This window comes from Tursiops truncatus, chromosome 15 (assembly GCF_011762595.2).
Source record: "Tursiops truncatus isolate mTurTru1 chromosome 15, mTurTru1.mat.Y, whole genome shotgun sequence".
NCBI classification, from domain to species: domain Eukaryota; kingdom Metazoa; phylum Chordata; class Mammalia; order Artiodactyla; family Delphinidae; genus Tursiops; species Tursiops truncatus.
This window is the reverse complement of record NC_047048.1, coordinates 415,417-438,383: the sequence shown is the minus strand read 5'-3', so window position 1 is coordinate 438,383 and position 22,967 is coordinate 415,417. Positions and strand designations below refer to the sequence as shown.

The following is a 22,967-nucleotide window of genomic DNA, read 5'->3' as shown; positions in this document are numbered from 1 at the left end:
AAAAGTTCTTTGATAAATGTTTTACTCAAATAATTAGAAACTAATTTTTTCAGAGGTAACAAATTAGCATTGGGTCTACAAACCACTGCTATAATCTAAAAGAGCAAGGGGCATGATAAGAATAGAAGCTCAAAGCAAATAACAGTATAGTAACTTGTTTACTCCACCAAAATACTCAAGACCGATTTAAGCAGGAAGTGGGATGAGTTTCCAGAAGCTGCCACCAAAGCTACCACGGCTGACCTTCCCTCTGAAGACACAGCAACCACACAGCTGGGTTCAGGCCCACCATCCTCCATGCTGTCAGAACAAGTGGCTGCATTGTTGGTGACGCAGACGTAGCTGGGGGACAGCAGCAAACACTGCCACAGACAGGCGGCGACCTGTGAGCACCACGACTCCACCAGGTACCGTTTGTGGAACGTGCTTTTACTCTGAGAAAGGTATGCTCAACTCAGCAATGGCACACTTCAAAATGCAGCCTCAAAACCCGATACACGGCATGCCAGGTGCGGAGTCCCGGCCCTGGGAGAGCACTCAGAGGACACAGCGTCTTGGGGAGGGCGCCCTGCAGGCGAGATGCCTGGGGCCAGGTCCAAGCTCCATCACTTACCAGCAAGTGTCTGAAGCTGGCTGAACCTCAGTTTACTGGTCTGTACAATGAGGGTGACAACTGTCCAGCAGGGCTGCTATGAGGGTCAGTGAGGTCATGGGTACAGAGCGCAGGAGGCAGAGTGAGCGCTCAGCGATGCTGGTCTCTACAGCACCCACACGATCCAGAAACTGTTACAGAGGAAACGCTCACATTGATTCTGCCACCCCCTTCCCCTCACTGTATTCCCACACTGCTCTATTAACGCTAAGGAGGTCGGTAACACTACAGCAGCCAAAACCCAAAGGTCTAGAAACGAGGATGAGACGCCGAAATAGAAATAACTGTCAGTCCAGGTATCATCCTTCATCATGTCAAAGTCACCATTTGAGAAGTATGAACTGGGCATCCTCGTGCGCAGGGCACAGCCAGGAACACAGGGATAGACAGACAGCGCCCCGCCCTCCTGCACTGTTCTGTCCAGACCCTGTCCACCTGCCCGAGCATGTCCTCTGGCTCTGCCAAGCACTCCAGTGCTCAGATTAAACAGACAAGGTACCAAGGGCTTGGAAACAAGGCGACACATTTCAAGTCGAGGACTCCCAGCCTCCCTATGTGTTCCCTTAAGGCAAACAGTGATCACAGCAGCCGCGGAGCCCCGAGCCTGGAGGGGCACATCGGTCACACGGTGGCCCCCAGAAGGGCCTCTGTAGCTGTGTTCTCCCCAGGGGCCCAGCAGCGAGGCCGACTCAGTCTGGTCCAGGTGTTGATCAGAGCTGGGAACATGGGCAGGCCCGGGCCCTCTGTGGTCAAGCTGGCGCACCGGGGTCCCAAGGGCCTCCTCTGCCGGTCAGCAGGGCCAAGGTTGCCCCGCGAGACCTTCCACCGTGCCTGCCGCCCTCCCAAACAAGGCTGGTGTGCCATGTGCCCCCCAGAAGCTGCACACTCCCGGTAAGCTGCCCCTGCGGTCACGGACTCTCACCCACAACAGAGACCAGAGACAACACGTCCCTGCCTCAAGCATCACCGCCTCCCACCCTGACTCCCTGGGCGCCTGGCATCTGCGCCCCTAGGAAAAGAAGGAGCGTCTGCAGGTGACTGCACAGCCCACAGGTCCAGTTCAGGACGAGGTTTCTCCTGCTTACTCCAAGTTCAAATTTATGGAATTCCAAACACTCCCAGGTACAAAAAGACCAACCACATCAGATGTAAGTTGAGAGAGGAGGAACAAAGCTAATTTTTGGTGCATCTCTTAAACTTTTAAAGGATAACTTTGAGTTCGAGTCTACAGTAGAAACAGTGCAGACACTGAGGCCTATAAGACAAGGTTGATGAAAAGAAAAGGAAATATCTAATATTTGGACGTGAACTCTTTTTCTAACTTTTAAAAGAGCAAGACTTACGTTTCTGACTCCTATCCCGCGAGTAAATCCTTGAGGCCGGGCCACGGGCAGCGGAGTACGCGGTGAGCGCGCCTTTGCGCTCAGAAAGGAGGCTGCAGTCGCTGCAGGTGTAGCCGTTGCTCCCTGCTGCTTCTACGGCCCCTGCGGCCACATCGCCGTTTCCCTGAATGGCAGCTTTATTCCCACCTGAAGTTTGCAAGAAGGAGATGGAACCTGCTTATTACAATCTGCAAACACCTAACTAAAACCTCCATCTTGAAAAATGTGGGGAAGAAAAGGATGAAATTACCTTTAAGCTCTCCGTCATCGTCAAGACCTAAAAAACACACATATTTTTGCTGTTGAGCTCAAATTATTAAAACAGAACAAAATACACAAACTCAAAAGTAAAGGTTACAATGGTTAATAAATCAGTATCATGGCACTGGTCAAGACTGACTTCCTACAACGCCTAGAACTAACAGAAATGTCTCCAGGTACATGCAGATGCTTGCTTTCAATTCCAGGTGAAAGCACAGCTCTGGAGAAAATACCTTCCCACACGCTCTGTTCTCACGCACTCTCACACTGTCTACACACACACACACGCTGTGCACAGAAGAAGAGGCAGGAACCTCAGCACCAGCACACTTGCCTCCTCTGCTGCCCGCGAGCTACTTTGCTAGTGAGCAAAACAGAATACGAACTCCAGGGCTTCCCAACTCAGCACATAAGGTTTCTGGAACTAATCTAATCTTTAATTCTTCTCAGAAGGGCCAACCGGAACATCAAGGGGACACAAGCAGCTTTGCAGCCCCTCAAAGCCATGGCCCCTGTGGCCATCGAGTCCTCCACAGGGAGGACCGGGGTCACGCTGCTGCCTTAGTCGATACAGGTCATAAGCCACATCGTTTCCTAGGGTCAATTCATCTACACTAGATGCTTTCCAGTGAGACAAAAATTGCTGTCTGGAACTTGAAATCATGCTGGTGAGTTTACCAATGACTTTGCTTAAACATCCCATAAAAGTCATGCATTTAGACACACAGAGTTAATCAGACTGCCCTGACCACTCCACTCCATCTTCCACATCGCGACACACAATCGGCAGCTGGAAGCAGTTTCCCTGTGTTTCCGATCTCAGTCCAGAGGAAGGCCTCCAAACTTCCTGGGGCTCCTTCCCCCCAGTAAGGGGAAAAAGGACAACCTGGCCATGACACCCCTTCTTCCCAGAAGAACCGGAGGAATCACTGGAGATGACTCACCCCAGAAGTGGTCCACTTTGGTCTGCTCGCGGATCAGAGACTCGTCCAGCACAGGAGGCCGCAGACAAGCCGCAGCCCGCGTGGCACTGGAGCCGCTCTGGCTGACAGCCAAGGACAGGACCTTCCTCGAGGTGTGGTTGATACTAAATGCCGGCTTGTGTGCACTGCTGTGCTGCTTTGCTAGTCTAAAAAGGAAGGAGAAAGGAGCAAGTCTACAGACTTTTTCTAGTATATACAAATGATTACATTTTACCAACACAAAATCTTTGCCTGAGAATGAATATACTACTGTTAAAGCAACGTGTTCTTATGCCCTTTCTGCTGTAATGAGACATCTGTTAATCTAAAAAAGGAATTGTTAAGCTGGGCTCAAGAACTCCTCCTAAAATTGTACACACAAAGTAGTTCTCAGATTATTTGGGGCCTCATGACCCAAAAGTGGTTCAAACTAAAAATAACCTAAGAATAAAAATGACCTATATTTTGAAATTATATGATTTATAGATTTAGTGTCCCCCCCACCATTTAAAACAAGTAACTGCATCCACAGGCACATTCCGCACTGTTTCTCAGTCACTAGTAAAGGTGGAACAGCATCAAGTACAGCGAGGAGAGGCTGTCGCCAAAATCCTTCCTGTACTGGATCTACCACAAGGATGGAGACAAAGCCCTTGAAGACCCTCCCCACTGAGGGAGTGAGAAGTGAGCAAAAGGCAGGGAGCAGAGACAGGAAGGCCCCCATGAGCAGATGCACCGGGAAACCTGGTTCCAGCGTTGCTCAGGGACAGAGAACCAGCCTGTTACAGCCGTGGTTCCCATAGCAGTACCTGCATGAACACCCCAAACCAGGATATCCAAGAACCTCACTGCAAATGAACCCCAGGAGGCCGCTGGGCGTGCAGTGTGTGAGTGTGAACCACAGATGGGGAGGTGACGCCACAGACACCAGCGCCCAGCCTTGCTGTCAGGCCAGTGTCCCATCACCTCTCAACAGCCACCATCCCACTCCCAAGAGTGGACCACTCAGGCAGGAAGCTCGTCACTCTTACATGAGTGATGTTAAAGGAAAGCTGTTACTTTTATTCTTTATCTCTTTATCTTTAAATGGCACAAAGATCCTGCACACTTTTGCCCCTTCTTGGGCACAAATAAGTGATGGGCACGTGGAGAGTTCAGAAATCAAGTGAATAGGACAATCATAAATACAGGTAAACATCTAAACTTCACGCCTGTATCTGTCAGTTCACACAGATTTTGTATACAGACTTAAAGCACTAACAACACAGACACCTGCAGGGCCACATGATGATGGGCAGGGCTCCTCCCTTAACTGCTGGTGGGGCCTGCTACGCAGATGAGCTGGGAACACTTGCCCCGAACGGGATGGGTGCCCGCATCCCTCTTTACACCAGCGCCAAACAACCCGCACACCCCAGCCCTGGTTTCAGCCTCATTCACAGTAAAGCTACGACCATGTGTGCAGTTGTGTGTGTACACACATATCTGTAAATTCGAGAGAGTGAAGTTTTACAGACCGAAACCTCATGTGTTTGGTTTTAACTGCTTTCGCTCACCTGGCTGCTCTGTCCCCAGCGGGGCCATCCTCAGCGGCTCGGGCTGTGGTGACCAGGCGCAAACTGCGGCGGGACATTCTTGGAGAATCAAATACAGGATCCAACTTGTGCTCAGTCTCGAAATCCAGAGCATCAGAAGAATAACTTGAACTAGAAGGAAAAAACCTCATCATAGATGAACACCGCTTGCCACACCACTTTGAAGAACAAACAAATAACAGAACGTGCAACCTAGTGTGAGTTTTTAAAAACAGCACATGCCACAACTAAGAGTCTGCATGCTGCAACAAAGATCCCGCATGCCACAACTAAGACCTGGCGCAGCCAAAATAAATAAATAAATAAAATATATTTTTTTTAAACGAGAAAAACAGCCATCACTATGTGAAGCCTTTCCGACAGAGCAAAAGCAAGCTGGCACCCAACTTGCTCAACAACTGATGCCCCTACATTTGCTCTGATCACAGCACATGTGAAATGAATCCCCCAGCTGCCTGGTGTTCAAGGCTACACCCGGCCCTGGGGAGCACGTGAGGACGTGCTAAATTCACGAGACTCCCCACCTAGGAATGAGATTAACGTTGTTAGAAAATCATAACCGTTTACTAGCAGACGCTGTCTGATAAAGCAGTTAACAAGACAGTGACCACTACGTGACATTTAATCCGAGATCCCAGTAAGTCACTGAATGAATCAATGTAAGGAGAAAAGGAAAAGCCAGTGACTGAGCCACCAGCGCACTTTGCATTTAATTCATCATAAACCCAGAGACAAACTAGTACACAGAAAAGCCACTCCACTACCCTTCCACATTATTATCTTAAACCAAAACACAGATCCTTCTGTGCTGTCAGCAAGTTTTCCAAATCCAGAAATGTGAGTTGAGAACCTGTTCTGTGCCTCCTTGGGGGCGGGGATCCTACAGACAGTCCAGCAGCCGGGGCCACCAAACAGTGAGGACTCCACACCTCCAGGAGGTGAGCTCACAACCCGACAGGAAGGAGGAAGGTGAGAGAGGGAGGGAGAGGCCACGACTGCCACAGGAAGCAAAGCAGGCCAAGAGAGGAACTGCAGCCCAAGGCACAGAAGGTGGGGCTGCAAGAGAACCTCGGTCCTGGCTTCAACCAAAGGGCCTTCGCGCGCATGCACGCTAGAGGACAGCCTGCACCCTGGAGGCCCTGGGCAGGCCCCGCTGTGGCAGAGAAGGGAGCTCCAAACCCCTCAGGTAGTTTATCCGCAGGAGGAGGTGGAGACGCTGGGGGCACATCCAGCAGGCAGTGGGAGGACAGACCCCGCTCAGGACAGCAGACCACTGGGCTAAGGGTCTGGAAATCCACGGTAACCAGGGGTATCTGAGTTAAAGTAAATGGGCTTAAGAACATTTCCGCGTTTTATTTTATATTATAAAAATATTTTCAGAATCAAATTCATCATAAACTTATCAGATATGACACTAGAAACTGTTAAATCAAACCCTCAGAAAGTTATTACAAATTGCTTCAAGTTGTCATATCCATTTGAGGCGTCACACATAACTTCAGGAAAAGGTCCTCCTCAACTTGAGAGGCTGGAGTGGGGCAAGACAGAGGCTGCCCTAACCCACACTGAGCAGCAAGGACGCTAAACTCTACCTAATTTTAGTATAAAATATGCTTACTTTTCTTCCAAGATTATTTTTAGTATTTTACATAACTACAATTCTCGTTTAAGAAAATTGTTATTTCAAGTCAGAATCTACCACGTAAGAATGGACCAGTACCCCTCCACCACCTTTCTCTTAACCTAAGTCCTGGGTTTAGAGGACGGCCATTTATGAACTTGAACATCAAGAGAGGACAGTGCAGTTCAAGTCCACCGGCCTCTGTCAGGCCCCAGACCAGGTGTGTGTCTCGAGGAGCAACCTAGACAAATACGCAAACGTGCAGAAGGCAAGAAGCTGACGACGGCACCCAGACCTCTGTCTCCCACCCCCACACGCCCCAGAGGCTGCAACTCAGGGGACATGACAACGCTGCCAGTCTGGAGAGGGTCCTGGCTTTCCAACACAGGACCTCTAACACAATGCCCCTGCCGGCAGAAGGGTGTTCCAAATACCTGTTACTTTGATTAGAGAGGGCCCTGGGAAGAAGCCAGTATAGCGGCTGTTTGTAAGAGCAAATGAGGGAGTTCCCGGTGGCCTAGTGGTTAGGATTCCGTACTTTCACTGCCATGACCCCGGGTTCAATCCCTCGTTGGGGAACTGAGATCCTGCAAGCCGCGCAGCATGGCCAAAAAAAAGAAAAGAGCAAACGACTGGGAAATGTCCATTAATAAGGGGATGATGAAATAAACTAGGATACATGTACCTTATGTAATGCAGTGAGGCCGTTAGAAAACATAAAAGATCTATATATACTGTCACAGAAAGACCTCCAAGATATACTGTTAAATGAAAAAAGAAATACTCTATTATCATCCTATTCATGTTTTTAAATATATATATAACATAAAAGCACAGGGTTCAACCCATGGTCGGGGAACTAAGATCCAGCAAGCTGTGCAGCAATGCCAAAAACAAATAAATAAATTAAATATTCAATAATAAATAAAAGCACATATTACCAACACAGATGGTTAAGAGCTCAGAAAACACCTCCAAACCGGTAACAATAGTTACCTCTGGAGTTGAGAGGAGGTAGGACCATGTGTACTTTCACTTTGAGCTGGATAGTGCTCAGCTAAACAGAAGCTGCAGCAGTGTTCACAGCGGGGGAGAGAGAGGGATATAGGGAGTGAGGGAGTGGGGGAGGGAGGGAGGCGGGGACCAACAGTTCTGTGCTGAGTTCAGACCTGAATGTTGACAAGCGCCTCTGTCTGCACCTGAGGGGTGCCCACCCCACGACTCTGTGAGCGCTCCACCAGCGCCTGTGCCCTCCTGCCCTAGGCTGGGATCCCAACCATCATCTGTAACAGGTTCCTATAGACAGATGCACCCAGGGCCCGGCAGGTCCCGACTGCCTAGCAACATGTGTGACAGTCACCTGCCCCAGACTCTCTCCTCTCCCCTCCTTCTACCTTGGGTTCTCAACACCTGGTATTCTGACTAGTTGTTTTAAAAATATCATTATCTTTTAGAGATTTGCTTCAAAACAACCCACTGGGGAGGGGAGACCAAGTACTGGTAACTGCTGAAAATAAGTGAGAGGCGAAGGGGCTTATCATCACTATTCTCCAAACTTTCACACTGTTTGGCATTTTCCATAACAGAAAAACATCTTAAAGAAATGGCATGACCAGGATGCTGCAGGATCCTTTACGTGTTTACTAAAAGTGCTGAGGCTGCAGGCCAGCAGTGCTGGACATGGGGTGGTCAGCCAGGGGCTACCCAGGTGGTAATGAGACAGACGGTCAGAGTTGGGAGTTTAGCAGGTGGAAGGGGAGGGTCTGGAAGGACAAGGATATGAGGAGGACAATTTTGGGCCAGGCCAGGTGGCCAAGGGCTGCGGGGAAAGGCTGCAGGGAAACCCAGCCTCCAGGGACCATGAGTTGCTGCTGGAGCTGGACGGTAAACAGAGGCTTCACTGAAGGGTGGGGACGTAGAGACACACTGGCAGGAGAGGGAAGGGCAGGTAAGGACAGAGCCGCCTCAGCACTGCCACGTGAGGCCAGTCCACAGCTGGGCGTGCCCCCTCCAGACTGGGTGTCGGGTGGCTGGGACCCTCGGCAGGAGTTCTGCTCCTCGTGCTGCGGCGCCCGCCCATCACCGCTTCCTGGGCCTCTGTGGGCCCTCGGCACCCAGGACACCCTCGGGCTGCCATCATGGCCTGCTGATGGCCAGACCAGAACTGCCGCCCACATGGCTCCTGAGCCTGGGTCTCACACCCCCTCCCGCTGACTGGTGGTCCTGCTCCTGTGCCCACGCCAAGCCGTGACTGTCACGCTTGCCTCCTCCTTCATCCCCTTCCTCCAGTCAAGCACAAGGCCCCCAGCGTTCCCTCCCGAATCCCTCCCTCCCCACGCCCTGCCCAGCGCTGCAGCGAGTGGTCAGGGCCCCCGAACTCCTGCCGGTCTCTGACCAGTACCGCCCCACTCTCCATATCTGCATAACCCTGGTTCCACCCACCCCGCCCGGCTGAAACCCTTCGCTGCCCTCCCCGCCCCCCCCCACCGCCCTCAAACACAGGCCCACCTCCCAGCACAGCTCAGTCCGCCCGCCTTTCCCACTTCAGTTCTCATCCACTTCCGATCCAGCTGCACACCTCACTGGACGAGGGTTGGGTTCTCTGTAGAGACCCAGACATAGGCAACTTTTAAAAACTGTATTTAAAATGGGTTATAATAAATAAATATAAAAACAAAATAAAATGGGTTATAAAAGCTAAAAATAAATTACCAGGAACTATTATTTTTTATGCTCCACAATACAGAATAAGGAGGAATTTTACTTGAGTTGGCCCACTCATTTTGTTCTAAAATACTACAGGACTTTTAACAAAAACAAAGTGTGTTACTACAGAAAGTGTGACATGATCTAAAATTGTGACTAAAAACTCAATCATTAAATATGAGATTTGACTAATGCTGTTAAGAAGCAGTTTTCTTAAAATATCTTCCAATTTTCTTTAAGTTTCAATTACATTTTTACCCTTTAGAAGATAAGCCATTGATAAAACTGACACTAGCATTTTCCTTGTGTGCTTCAAACATCTTGCCAGGATGCAAAGGTTTTTCTATCTGCCAATCAAATCTTCACCAATCCAGGAATGTTTTCCCTTTGGCAGTAGCCCATAATTTTATAACACTTAAGTTTCGTCTCAATCATCCTTTCTATCAATACTTGGTAAACTAGAAAGGCAAAGAGCAAGTCAACAGCTTCTAAGACTCAAACTTCAAGGTTCAGCATCAAATCAGATACAAATAAAAACAGAAAACTCAGTGCATTTGACAGAAGTTGTGGTCTCGAAACCGTGGGCTTCATCAAAATTCTATTTATGATGGCTCCTCTCAAAGCCAAGTCACTTTCCAGGTTAGTTCTGTTAATTTTAAAATACTCAGCCATTAATATAAATCACAAAACCCCACCATAACCACACAGATGTGTTCTTGAGACCACAGCCACCTGGGTGGAGGCAAAAACAGTCATTCATTTGCAATGACTAATCACTGAGTCATCAGAAACTTTCGGTTTTCAAAACAACCTCATAATTTCCAAGTCAGTTTGGCAGTTTTGTAAAACCAGAGCATAACATAAAGTTCATAGATATTTTCACTTTCAACACAGAGCAGTTGGGTGCAAGTACCATAAAGCCCCCATTAACCCAAAGGCATTCAAGAACAGCCCAGGCAAGACAACGTAACACGCATGCGAGCAGCTCACCTGAGTGCATACGTGTAGCCAGTGTTCTCGGGCACACACTGGGGAGGAGTGTACATGTGGAGCCGAGAAAAGTCCATGTTCACGGTCTCAAAGCATACTGCAGAAGGCGGGAAAAGCAATGCAGTCTGTTAAAGGCTGGAACACACAGAGGAGCCCTGTCTGTCGTGGCCCAATGCAGACTGACTAGAGTCACCGTCAACACTTTGATTAAACAAGGCCAGTAAAGCAGGGCTGGTTTGGTTTTTTTTTTTTTAAGCAAAGGAGACAAGTTTTCTCACGGTTGCAAGTCCAGAACACAGCTGTCATACTTAGTTCCCTAGGATTATAAATCTACAAAAGCAACAAGGGGAAATCCTAGATCAACTGACTTAAAATGATGAAAAGAATACAGAAAGTAACTCAGAATCCTTTCTAAAATGTACTTGTAAATTCCTGAAGGTGTCAAAATGTTCTCATTCTTCTGGAATAAATTTTTATTGTTATTAAGTAAAGCAGAACTGATTCTTGTTCCGTGGTCAAGAAACATTCCCATACTTTCCTAGACAGCAAAATTTTTACAAGCAGCTCAGAATCAGAAAACTGCAGGGTGAATAAGAGATAAGCTTAAGGCACTGTTAATACTTTTATTTTTCCCCAAAGGAAAACACAGATTATTTTTAAATTAAAAAGTTTTGAGCATATTGTTTTTCATGTTGTCACCTACATTTCTTTGGAATGACTCAAACTTTCCTCTGGCTAAAAATACACACACACACACACACACACTTCAAAAAAAACCCCACACCCTCGTAGGAGTAATGTGAATCATAATCTGCTGTTGAAAGATCAAGGAAGATAAACCTAGACAAAAAATATTCAGGTATAAATGACTGATTTCTATAAACTAAGCCAAAAATACTTAAATTCACTCCATATTCTTCGAAACAGTTCATATATATATATATATATATATATATATATTTTTTTTTAGAGAAGATGTTGGGGGTAGGAGTTTATTAATTTTTTTTTTTTTTTTGCTGTGTTGGGTCTTCGTTTCTGTGCGAGGGCTTTCTCTAGTTGTGGCAAGCGGGGGCCACTCTTCATCGCGGTGCGCGGGCCTCACTATCGCGGCCTCTCGTTGCGGAGCACAGGCTCCGGACGCGCAGGCTCAGTAGCTGTGGCTCACGGGCCTAGTTGCTCTGCAGCATGTGGGATCCTCCCAGATCAGGGCTCGAACCCGTGTCCCCTGCATTAGCAGGCAGATTCTCAACCACTGCGCCACCAGGGAAGCCCCAAATATTCTTTTAAAAATTAAGCACCCATAGAAATAAGGACCATTGTTTATATATAAAAACTTTACTGTGCCTACTAATTTCAACATTGCTCAGTTCCTCTCAGGGACCTGGCCTGCCAGCCCAGGTAGAACACACACTCAACAAGTACAATTCATTCTATTAATAGACACGTAAATCTCTTGCTGCAAATACTTACCTTTGAGAACGAGTCCATGTATTTGTTCAGTACCTGTTCACTTGCCTCGAGCTCCCCTCTGTCTCCTCCACCAGCACTGGAGCCCAGGTTCAAGGGCACACAGACTGAGGAACAGCACACGAGGGGCAGCCTCCTGGCTCACCTCTCCTCCCAGCTCCCCGCAGAACAGAGCCACACCCAGCAGCTGTGTAATAATGGCTTCTGACTGCGCTGTGGTTAGTAATGACTTACTAAGCAACCATAACAATACTAATACCCCAAAACTGCTCTCATCCTCTAGAGAAGATGTAACTGATTTTTACTTCCTAACTCTCAAAGTGATCTTTCACTTCCATGTTTTACTACACCCACATTACCAACCCCCGGTTAAAGCAGTTCTAACTGCTGCTAACTTCTACCAACTTCTCTACAACTCGTATTCAGGAATTTAAGACGGGGGCTTCCCTGGTGGTGCAGTGGTTAAGAATCCGCCTGCCAACGCAGGGGACACGGGTTCGATCCCTGGGCCAGGAAGATCCCAGACGGCATGGAGCAACTAAGCCCGTGTGCCACAACTACTGAGCCTGCCCTCTAGAGCCCACGAGCCACAACTACTGAAGCTTGCGCACCTAGAGCCGGTGCTCTGCAACAGGAGAAGCCACCGCAATGAGAAGTCTGCGCACCACAACAAAGTGTAGCTCCCACTCGCCGCAACTAGAGGAAGCCCGTGCACAGCAATGAAGACCCAACACAGCCAAAAATAAACAAACAAATAAATAAATTTATTTAAGAAAAAAAAAAGAATTCAAGATGTCTTTAGTGAACTGAGTATTTGGACCGGTTTACAGAAACTGGTTTACAGTGTTATAAACAAGTGAATGGCAGGTGCCCGAAAGCAGCATTTAATTTAAACATCATGAATATGACATGGAGACACTAGAGCGTCCAGCTAAGAACAGGGACTGACCCCTACAGATCTGGGCTCTGATCCCAGCTCTGCCCACAAGCTGACTCACTGCCCTGAGGCCAGCTCCTCGCACACAGGAAGCTCCATCTGTGAAGCAGGGTGGCAGCGGCGCTATTGGCAAGGCCACTGAAGGGATCCAAGGAGGTCCAGCCCAAGGAGGTCCAGCCCATGACTCAGCACAGAAGGAGCAGTTAGAGCCTGGTGAGGAGGACATGTGCAAGAACTAACAGCCTTTTTATTTCACTTGCATGTATGTATGTATGTATGTATTGGCTCTGTTGGGTCTTCCTTGCTGTGCGCATGGGCTTTCTCTAGTTGTGGCGAGCGGGGGCTACTCTTTGTTGCAGTGCACGGGCTTCTCACTGTGGTGGCTTCTCTTGTTGCGGAGCACGGGCTCTAGGCACACGGGCTCAGTAGTTGTGGCTCGCGGGCTCTAGAGCACAGGCTCAGTAGTTGTGTCGCACTGGCTTAGTTGCTCTGCGGCATGTGGGATCTTCCTGGACCAGGGCTTGAACCCGTGTCCCCTGAATTGGCAGGCAGATTCTTAACCACTGTGCCACCAGGGAAGTCCCATGCAATGTGTTTTTTTTGTGTGTTTTTTTTTTTTTTTGCGGTATGCGGGCCTCTCACTGTTGTAGCCTCTCCCGTTGCAGAGCACAGGCTCCGGACGCGCAGGCCCAGCGGCCATGGCTCACGGGCTCAGCTGCTCCACGGCATGTGGGATCTTGCCGGACCGGGGCACGAACACGTGTCCCCTGCATCAGCAGGCGGACTCTCAACCACTGCGCCACCAGGGACGCCCCAATGTATTTTTTTAATGCTTTCTTTTTTTTGGACATCTTTACTTCATACTTTTTTTATTTTTTAACTTATTTTTGGCTGCATTGGGTCTCTGTTGCTGCACACGGGCTTTCTCTAGTTGCTGTAAGTGATGGCTACTCTTCATTGCAGTGTGCAGGCTTCTCATTGTGGTGGCTTCTCTTGTTGCGAAGCACGGGCTCTAGCATGCAGGCTTCAGTAGTTGTGACACGCAGGCTCAGTAGTTGTGGCTCACAGGCTTAGTTGCTCCGCAGCATGTGGGGATCTTCCCAAACCAGGGCTCAAACCCATGTCCCCTGCATTGACAGGTGGATTCTTAACCACTGCACCATGAGGGAAGTCCTAATGCTTCCTAATTTTTTTAAATTGAAGTATAGTTGATCTACAAGATTTCAGGTGTATGGCAAAGTGATTCAGTTATATATACATACAAACGTATATATACACATATATATATTCTTTTTCATTCTTTTCTGTTATAGGTTATTACAAAATATTGAATATATTGATAGTTCCCTGTGCTATACAAAGGTCCATGTTGTTTATCTATTACAGCCTTTTTACTTTAAAAAGTTACATCAATATGTTCTCACATTTTCATCTACCTAAAAGAGAGGTTAATTTCTAATGCATAACAAACGGTGTTTTCAAAAGCTGTCAGAGACACAGTGGACCACACTGTTCAACCTGGTTCTCCCAATCGATGAGACAGATAAAGCTGTGCGACACCACCCTAGTTGGGTTTGATGAAGGCTTTATACCACAATTTAAAAAGAAATTTAATTTCTTGTCTCTGAAATAAAAGTCTATCAGAGAACCAAATGCAGCTACTGGCCATCACAAGCCTACCACAAGCAAGACAGGATTACAGGAGAGTGACCACGTAAAAGTCCTGCGGGTGACAACACAGAGACACGAGCTGAGTGGCAGGCAAGGTGGTAGACTTTTGGCTAAATGTTTTATGAGAGGAGCTTCAAACGGAATAAAATGCCCAAAGATAACACCATCAAGAGAGCACCAGTGTGGACACACACAACTCTAGGAAGAGCAGGCCATGCGGCTCTGGAGGAAAGGCAGACAGGAGACAGGGCAGGGAGGCCAAGGCCCGTCACAGTCAGAGCTCAGTGGCTATGACAGTGGAAGGAAAGGGAGCATGCAATTGGATGCCCTCACTTTTTTCTACTCATTCTGATTTCGCTCCTGTAACCATGTGAATTTTATGTTCTGTTCTCCAGTGAAACACATGTACGTATAAAACTATACAACTATACACAGAATCCTGCCCCTGCTTAATCAGACCCATGGCCCAGGTAAATGCTGTTTTGGCCAGTACTTCCTCCACAGCCCGGAAGACCACCTCTCCAAGCAGACCCTCCAAAAGCAGCAGCAGAGGCCACACCAAGCGTGACTCAGTAATGAGTTAGGGAGTGATGACCAGCGCTGTCTCCTGCGTTCACTGTGGACCGCATCACACAGTGTGATCATGTATCTTACTAGAATGCATTTTGCTGCTTCCTTCCACACCCGGCTTGTCCGCCATCAACCCTGCTGCCTCATTCTTCCTCCCTGGACAGATAATGATATGGACTCAGAACACTTCAAAATTAATCTTTAGTTCCTCTCGTAAAATGTGAGCATTAGATAAAATTATAGAATAAAGTAACAAAGAGAGAATTAAATGAAACAATGTCTGTAAAGCAGTGCCTGACACATGACAAGCACTCAAAAAGTTAGCTTTAATTAGTTTGTGGAATAAACTTACATAGCCTGTTCTAAATTTTTTTTAAAAAAAGGATTTTTTTGGGCTTCCCTGGTGGCACAGTGGTTGGGAGTCCGCCTGCCGATGCAGGGTACGCGGGTTCGTGCCCCGGTCCAGGAAGATCCCACATGCCGCGGAGCGGCTGGGCCCGTGAGCCATGGCCGCTGAGCCTTCGCGTCCGGAGCCTGTGCTCCGCGACAGGAGAGGCCACAACAGTGAGAGGCCCGCGTACCGCAAAAAAAAAAAATAAAGCATTTTTTTTTCCTTCTGAGTTGACAATCCCTGAGATGGAACGCTCACTCAGCCCCAACCTAAATAAACGACGAAGTCCAGCAGCAGCTCAGATGGCTCCTGGGGCCAGCAGACTAGAACACCAGGTCCGGTCTCTCTCAGCTCATCAGGACCCCAGCAGCAAAAGTGCAATTGTGATACCAGTTCTCCCGCTAACAGTGCTTGGCATGTTCACAATGCCGTTCCCAGTCTCCCCTTACATCACTGCTACTTCAAGCCCGCGTGTAACATTAGAGCCTTCCTACTTGCTGCATTGCCTAAAGGCGTCCTCAGCCTGTGACTCAAGGGAGATCTGATTTGCATTTATAATCTGAGCAGTATTGAAAGAGCAAGTGAAAAAATGGATTGAAAACGTTTTCAACCCATCAGAAAATCTTGGAATGAATACAAAGTCAACATTTTGTAAACACGTTTGTTTACAGAGACGTGCCCTGTGCAGGCTTCACTGTCCTCATTTCTCTAGACTCTTCCTGGCCACTCCCTTCTCCCGAAAGTGTTACGACTGGGATGACCTCCTCACAGGCCACGTGCTCGTGACTGTCCCGGACATGGGAGGGAGGGACTGCACAGCAGAGCCGGAGCCCGGGCTCACACCAGGCACCCCCCCTTTTCCAGGCCCAGCGGCTTAACATGGGGGGGAGGGAGAGGGCGCTCAGGGGAGCCTCCCCACGTCCCAGAAAACAGAGCTCTTTAACGGCTTTCGATTTGCAGCAGCCAGTCCCAAGAGGGAAAAGTGCTCACCTCAGGAGACGGTGGGCCAAGAGTGACATCTTCCAGCGGAAAAGGAAGCACTATCATCATAAATCACCCCGGTGTCTCCCTCCTATCTCACTTTCACTAGTGACTAAGCACACATAAGCCGGCAAGCACAGCCAAAAGAGGTCCTCTGTATAGGGAGCAAACTTTGGTTTCAAACCTAAGAAATTAAGTATCTTTACAAACATGAAGGTCCTAGCAGGGTTTTAAAATCTGAGTTAAGATGCTTCATAAGTGACACTTGGTTTCTCCTTTAATACCCTTTACCTTGCCTAGTACATATTGTATGCAACATCTGCATCACATGGTAGAAATGAAATATAAAGCTCAATTTTTGTTCTTGAATGCTTTGGTCAAAAATGGATTTTAGTTCAACCACCACATATAATTTGAATCTCTACTATTTAGAACATCTGTACTAAACTAGTAACAATCTAGAAAACATGTCTGAAAAATATCAAAAATTACAAGTCACACAAGGTTGAAAACAGAGCTTGCAGCAAATGGCAAAACCAAAGAAAAAATAAAACTGTTAATGGTCCTCAAATAAACTAGCATAAAATATTTTCTTAGGAAACGCTATCAGTTCTAAAATAAAACTAGAAAAAGACAAACTTTAAAAATGGTGAGCAGCATTTCTTCTCATCATCATAAACCACAAGCATCGTCACCTAGTAAATAATTATTTTTTATTAAACCATGTATAAGGCAACTAGATATTTGCTCTGAAAGCACTGTGTTTATAAAGACAAGCAAGTTACAAATCAAGCTTTCCATGAACTGATGGGGTTGCTGACCAAGTAGGCTGAGACTAGACGCGAGCCCGGCTGACACGGGCTAACACGGCTTCCCCGGCAGAAATCCTCAGGAGTAGCTTGCACAGACCAACCTCGTTAGCCCCATCCAAATCCACCATCAGCACTGCAGCCCGTCCACAGGAAGCACAGCAGTCCAAGGGGACGGCTCCAAGCAGCACCCTCCTCCCCACTCTGGGCACAGCTCCAGACACTGCCATCTGCCACAGGGCCGTCTCCGAGGGCCCCGTGAGCTGACAGCACAGGCCCACGGGGCCCCCTGAGGGCCTTGCACCCGCAAACGCGGTCTAGCTCCACCCCCGCCAACTCTTCATCACCCAGGGCTTGGTTTTCAATGCGCACCTGCGCAATCAGGTGTTCCATGCCTTGTAGAGAAGAATTTTAAAACTAAAATTCAGAGGTGCCCTTTAAAATTTAGTATCAAGGGCTTCCCTGGTGGCACAGTGGTTGAGAGTCCGCCTGCCGATGCAGGGGACACGGGTTCGTGCCCTGGTCCAGGAGGATCCCACATGCCGCAAAGCGGCTGGGCCCGTGAGCCATGGCCGCTGAGCCTGCACGTCTGGAGCCTGTGCTCCGCAAAGGGAGAGGCCACGACAGTGAGAGGCCCGCATACCAAAAAAAAAAAAAAAAAAAAAACATTTAGTATCAAATCTTTTTTTTTTTTTTTTTTGGCTTTGCTATGTGGCATGCGGGATCTTAGTTCCCTGACCAGGGATTGAACTCATGCCCCCTTCAGTGGAAGCACGGAGTCTTAACCACTGGACCACCAGGGAAGCCCAGAGTACTAAACCTTAACATAATTACTCTGCTCAGACTTAATCCTGTTAAAACTGCATAACGGAGAGACTAAAAAAATTAAGTTATTTTCCCTACAGATTAAAAAAATCATAAAATGGGTTAGAAATGATTGTTTTCCAAATATCATGTTCAGTGTAATTACTTCCACAACATAACAAACAGGAATAAGCCTCACATACCTGTTTTCATTTTAAGGAAGCAAAACATTGTTAGTTTATGAAAAACTATGATTTATCCTGTGAGAGTCCTTAAAAATGAACTCGTTATTTAAACCTGCAAATGGGAAACAGATGACTATAACCTAAAAATATTTGAAAGACCTTTACAGAATGCTATACATGTTATATATATACTTGAATATATTTTTAAAACTTCAGGAAAAATACTACACTAAACTTAATGGTAAAATTACAGAGAATGGGATTTCTACTTTTCACTTACCCCCTCGGGTACTATTCAACATTTTTTAAAAAGAGTAGGTTTTGCTAACTGGGAAAAGAATTTGAAAAAAAATAGATACATGCATATGAATAATTGAATCACTTTGCTGTACACCTGAAACTAACACAACACTGTTAATCAACTATACTCCAACATAAAATAAAAAGTTAAAAAAAAAGAGTAGGTTTTGGTCTTATAATATAAACAATTAACTATTATTTTCAAAAAAAAAATTTAAACAAGTAACTATTATTTTCAAAAAAAAAAAAAAAAATGGCCTTCATTGTGAAGCAGTGTGGGGCAGCCAGACCTGCAGGGTTCTTACTCAACCCTTGGTACCATTACTCACTCTACGTGGCACCGGACTCTCAGTGTTGCTGCAGGATTCAACCAGTTACCACACCTAACCCGCTCAGCGCTTCCTGGCACAAGGGTGAAAACACTCAACAGGAGTTAGTTATTTTCTGCAGCAACTATGTACTGACAGTTTCTAGCCAAGATCCGATGTTTCTTTCCTTTTTTTGGAAATGAAACAGGAAAGATGCAGGCTAGATGGGTTTGTTTACCTAATAGCTGAGTTTTAGGGAAAATAATTCCTTCTACGTGAAGATGCATTATCACATGCTTACATCTCCCAATTATATGTGCTCCCGATCTTTTAAATAAAAGCTGCATTTCCTCTTACAGTGAGATTTGTTTCAGTGTTTCAGCAAAAGCCAATTTACTTTATGCATGTTACTGTAAAGGGTCTTTATTCTTAGAATACAGAAAACATGAACCACACAGTTTTATGTATTGCTTCAAACCTAGAGTGCTCTGAATTTTCTCACAACTGGTACAGTTAGAAGAGCTACGCACGGCTCTTCCAGTGGAAAGAGCTCAGCGACAGCGAACGACAGCGAGTGCCTTCTGGAAGGAATGCTGGGTGGCAGTTCTGGGACCCCCTAACCTGACAGTGCTCCTCCCAACACTGGAAGTGGTCAACTCTGCAGGGCCACTCTGACAGGCGAAGGCCAGCCCTATATCTCAACCTACTGGAGGTTTGTCTTTTTCTCTGTTTTATAGGACATCAACCGTAGTTATGTCACACACGCCTGGGATGGCCTCCGTCTGTTACTGAACAAACTTACGGTGACTTGGGCTGCACAGTCAGTCCTTCCCTGTCCAGCTTAGAAAGGCCTTCCCAGGGACTTCCCTAGTGGCCCAGTGGTTAAGAATCCGCCTGCCGATGCAGGGGACTCGATCCCTGGTCCGGGAAGATCCCACATGCCGCGGAGCAACTAAGCCCATGCGCCACAACTACTGAGCCTGCACTCTAGAGCCTGCGTGCCACAACTACTGAAGCCCACGCGCCTAAAGCCTGTACTCTGCAACAAGAGAAGCCACCACAGTGAGAAGCCCGTGCACCGCAACCAAGAGTAGCCCCCACTCACTGAAACTAGAGAAAGCCTGTGTGCAGCAACGAAGACCTAATGCAGCCAAAAATAAATAAAAAAAGAAAATAAATTTTAAAAAATAATAAATTCCCTTGATAATATGTGGATTTAAAGTTTCTGTTAAAAAAAAGAATCAAAACAATGCAAAATTAAAAAAAAAAAAAAGAAGAAAGATCTTCCTAATCCAAGAACACATGAATAGTGTGTCATGGATTCTACTACTCTTACTGATTTGACTTTCACATTTCCCACCATTTTTAATTCACCTAATCCATTTGTAATTCCTTTGTATACACTGAGGTAGGCATCTGATTTTACTTCTCGTGGAGCTTTTCTGCAAGTCACCCACAAGTAACTAAATTCAATGCGTCCAACTGCTCCCCCCTCTTCAGAACAGCAGCGCCCTCCCTCCAGCTGGTCCCCTGCTGCACCATCTCTGGCTGGCTTCCTGCGGGGGAGTGCCCTTAATTTCCCTGTCTCCAGTCTTGCCTCCTCAAGCCAGAAAACTGCCAGAACAGTCCACCTAAAAAGAGACCTGACCATCTCCCTCCCTTCAGATCCCACCACGGCTTCCCAGCACCTGCAAGTAAACCCTCTGTCCAACACCCCACTTCTCTGTCTCCCACCACCCATATCGCAGCTTCACTGAGAACCTGGCCTCAGGTAACCCTCTCCCCGCACCCCATTTACATACTGTTCTGTGCTCTCTCCTTGTCTGGGATGTCTTCCTGATCGCTGATTCCCCAATCCCTTGTTCTCTTTCCACCCCAATCACTCCCAGCTAACTTCTACTCATCCTTAGGCTATACCTGAGATACCACCTCCAGGAAGCTCTCCTGGATGCCCCTAACCCACATATCCAAGTTAGGTGCCAATTTTAGTGCTCCCTGGCATTTACCACTTAACAGAAATTGTAATATTTGTTTATTAAAGAGTCTTTCTCTCCAACTAGACCATGAACTCTCCGAGGGTAGGTGCTAACCCTGACTTGCAGAACCAATGAACATCTCATAGGTGCCCAGAGAAATGGGAGAACTCGTTGCTATCATGTTGCTTTGCCTTCAACCCAAAAATATTCTTGGGTTCCCCTCATCCCTCTGTCGCTCCACGTCTGACAACATCCTGGAAAAACCATGCCCCAAATGCTAGATGAGTTCGTGACGATCAGTGAGGGTCCCACGTATTTGGCCTCCTTACTCCTTCTAATGAATTTGAAGCACTTCTTATGTTTCCTCATCTAATCAGAACAGTGGCGTCCACTCTGTTTCATTTCCAACTATAATTGGGAACAATCAGAAACAACAATTACAGGATTTTATTTCTACTATAAATGTAAACAGTTAATCCACACCATTTCTGAGATCACCCTTTAATGCTCTGCCCTCCCACATGTAAGTACGGGGCTAAAAGTGAGCACTCTCCAGTACTGAAAAGGTTTGTAGCATAAATAGCAAGTAAAGAAACCTTTCAATTGACGGTTTTCATATTCTACATATAGTTCCCATCTTCCAAGATCAAATAAAGCAAGTAGAATGACTTAAGACCAAAGCAACTAGGCAGAGCACTGCTTTGTTTTCAAGCCATGCATGCCCCTGAGGAGCCCCTCATGCCCCAGTGGGAATCACTGATCTACACTTAATCACTCTCACACTACCAAAGTCTGGCACCCGCAGTTTTATTCCGCACAAATGTCAAAAACCCGTCTGTCACATGATTCTCAGCTCCTCAACTAAAATTCGCAGCCAGTGACCATTCACTGAATGCCCCTATGTGACTAAATGAAAAACAAAGCACCCAACTAATGAGCACTATTACAGATATAATTGAAACTACAAAACTGACTAATGAATCACACAAGTCACTTAATGAAGTAGAGTCAATTACAACATGTGATTATAATAAACAGCATGTTATAACAGCAACATCATGGTCTGTACTTTCCCTCTATCAACCCTAAGCTTATTTTGGCCCAAAGGAAGTAAACAGTTTCAAATGCAGCAGGCCTCGTCTCTCCTAACTGGAAATCGAGTGGCCTGAGCTGTCCAAAAATAGCAATGAGTTCCAAATTTAGGAAGAAGACGAGGAAGAAGATGAAGGTGTTTTCAGTCAACAAAATAATACTGCAACCTTCCTGCAGGCGGCATTGAGCATAACTACCCACCAAAATATTCACTGCAACACCACTTGTGCTTGGCTGGCATCACTGTCTTGTTCCCACTGCCCTGCAAACCCCAAAGTGGGTGCTCAAATTTGGGATGTGCTCAGGACACTTAGCCTGACACTGGGCCCTACGAAATGCCCTGCAATTCCCTGGGCTCTCACCTCACCTTGAAATGTTGGGCTAAGGGCAGGTGCTGCAATGCTGAAGGATGGTTTCATCCTATCACCACCTCTACCAAAAGTGCCTGGCATTTATTGAAAGGGAGAAAAAACAAAAGCAAGAAACTCAAAAACTAGAAAGCAAATGGATGAATGAAAACTGACTTGGGCCAGAAAAAGCTGATAAGCCTGCAATGAGGAACACTTAGAAATAACCCAATTTTCATCACAGAACCCCAAAGGCTTAAGATAGTGACACCTGTGAACATTTGGGAGTAAGGATGTAGAGTGGAATCAAAATACAGGATGAGTCAAACGACGAAAGTCTGTTTAAGAAGCAGTTAGGCAAAACCATGGGATCATCTCAACTGGTACAGGAAAAGCACCTGTTAAAATCCAACTCTTTCATTACAAAAACATTCAACAAACTAGAAATAGAAGAGAACTTCCTCAATCAGGCAAGGGCATTTACTAAAACCCACAGCTAACACCACAGTCAATGGTGAAAAGCTGAAAGCTTTCCCCTAAAATCAGAAACAAAACAAAGACATTGCTTTCACCACTGCTATTCAAGATTGTACTGGAACTCTAGCCAGAGCAATTAGGCAAGAAAAAGAAATAGATGGCATCCCAACTGGAAAGGAAGGACTTCCCTGGTGGCACAATGGTTAAGAGTCTGCCTCCCAATGCAGGGAACATGGGTTCGTGCCCCGGTCCGGGAGGATCCCACATGCCGCGGAGCGGCTGGGCCCGTGAGCCACGGTCGCTGAGCCTGCGCGTCCAGAGCCTGTGCTCCGCAATGGGAGGGGCCACAACAGTGAGCGGCCCGCGTACCGCAAAACAACAACAACAAAAAAACAAACAAAAATGGACGATGGACTGGAATGGACATTTCTCCAAAGATATATAAATGGCCAACAAGTACATAAAAAGTTGCTCAACATCATC

The 22,967-nt window shown here is 46.8% G+C and overlaps 1 protein-coding gene and 1 long non-coding RNA gene across 11 annotated transcripts in view; one reads left to right on the top strand and one right to left on the bottom strand.

The window, feature by feature from the left end:
- Positions 1 to 22,967, bottom strand: part of SUN1 (Sad1 and UNC84 domain containing 1) — a 51,889-nt gene that overhangs the window by 26,646 nt on the left and 2,276 nt on the right. For 8 of the 10 annotated variants that reach the window (XM_073791784.1, XM_033840966.2, XM_073791781.1 and 5 more), the window contains 5 exons: positions 10,170 to 10,266; positions 4,814 to 4,963; positions 3,240 to 3,424; positions 2,285 to 2,311; positions 1,996 to 2,181 (listed from right to left, as the gene is read on the bottom strand). In XM_073791784.1, coding sequence (XP_073647885.1) covers positions 1,996 to 2,181; positions 2,285 to 2,311; positions 3,240 to 3,424; positions 4,814 to 4,963; positions 10,170 to 10,246 — 625 coding nt within the window. In that variant the 5' untranslated portion in view covers positions 10,247 to 10,266. Of the gene's footprint in view, positions 1 to 1,995; positions 2,182 to 2,284; positions 2,312 to 3,239; positions 3,425 to 4,813; positions 4,964 to 10,169; positions 10,267 to 11,639; positions 12,098 to 22,967 lie in introns of those variants that run through there. The other 2 variants (XM_073791783.1, XM_073791786.1) reach the window with 2 other exon arrangements.
- LOC141276439 (uncharacterized) lies at positions 12,741 to 19,787 on the top strand. Its single transcript, XR_012325934.1, has 2 exons — positions 12,741 to 12,835; positions 19,330 to 19,787. It is a non-coding gene; the product is annotated as an uncharacterized lncRNA (long non-coding RNA).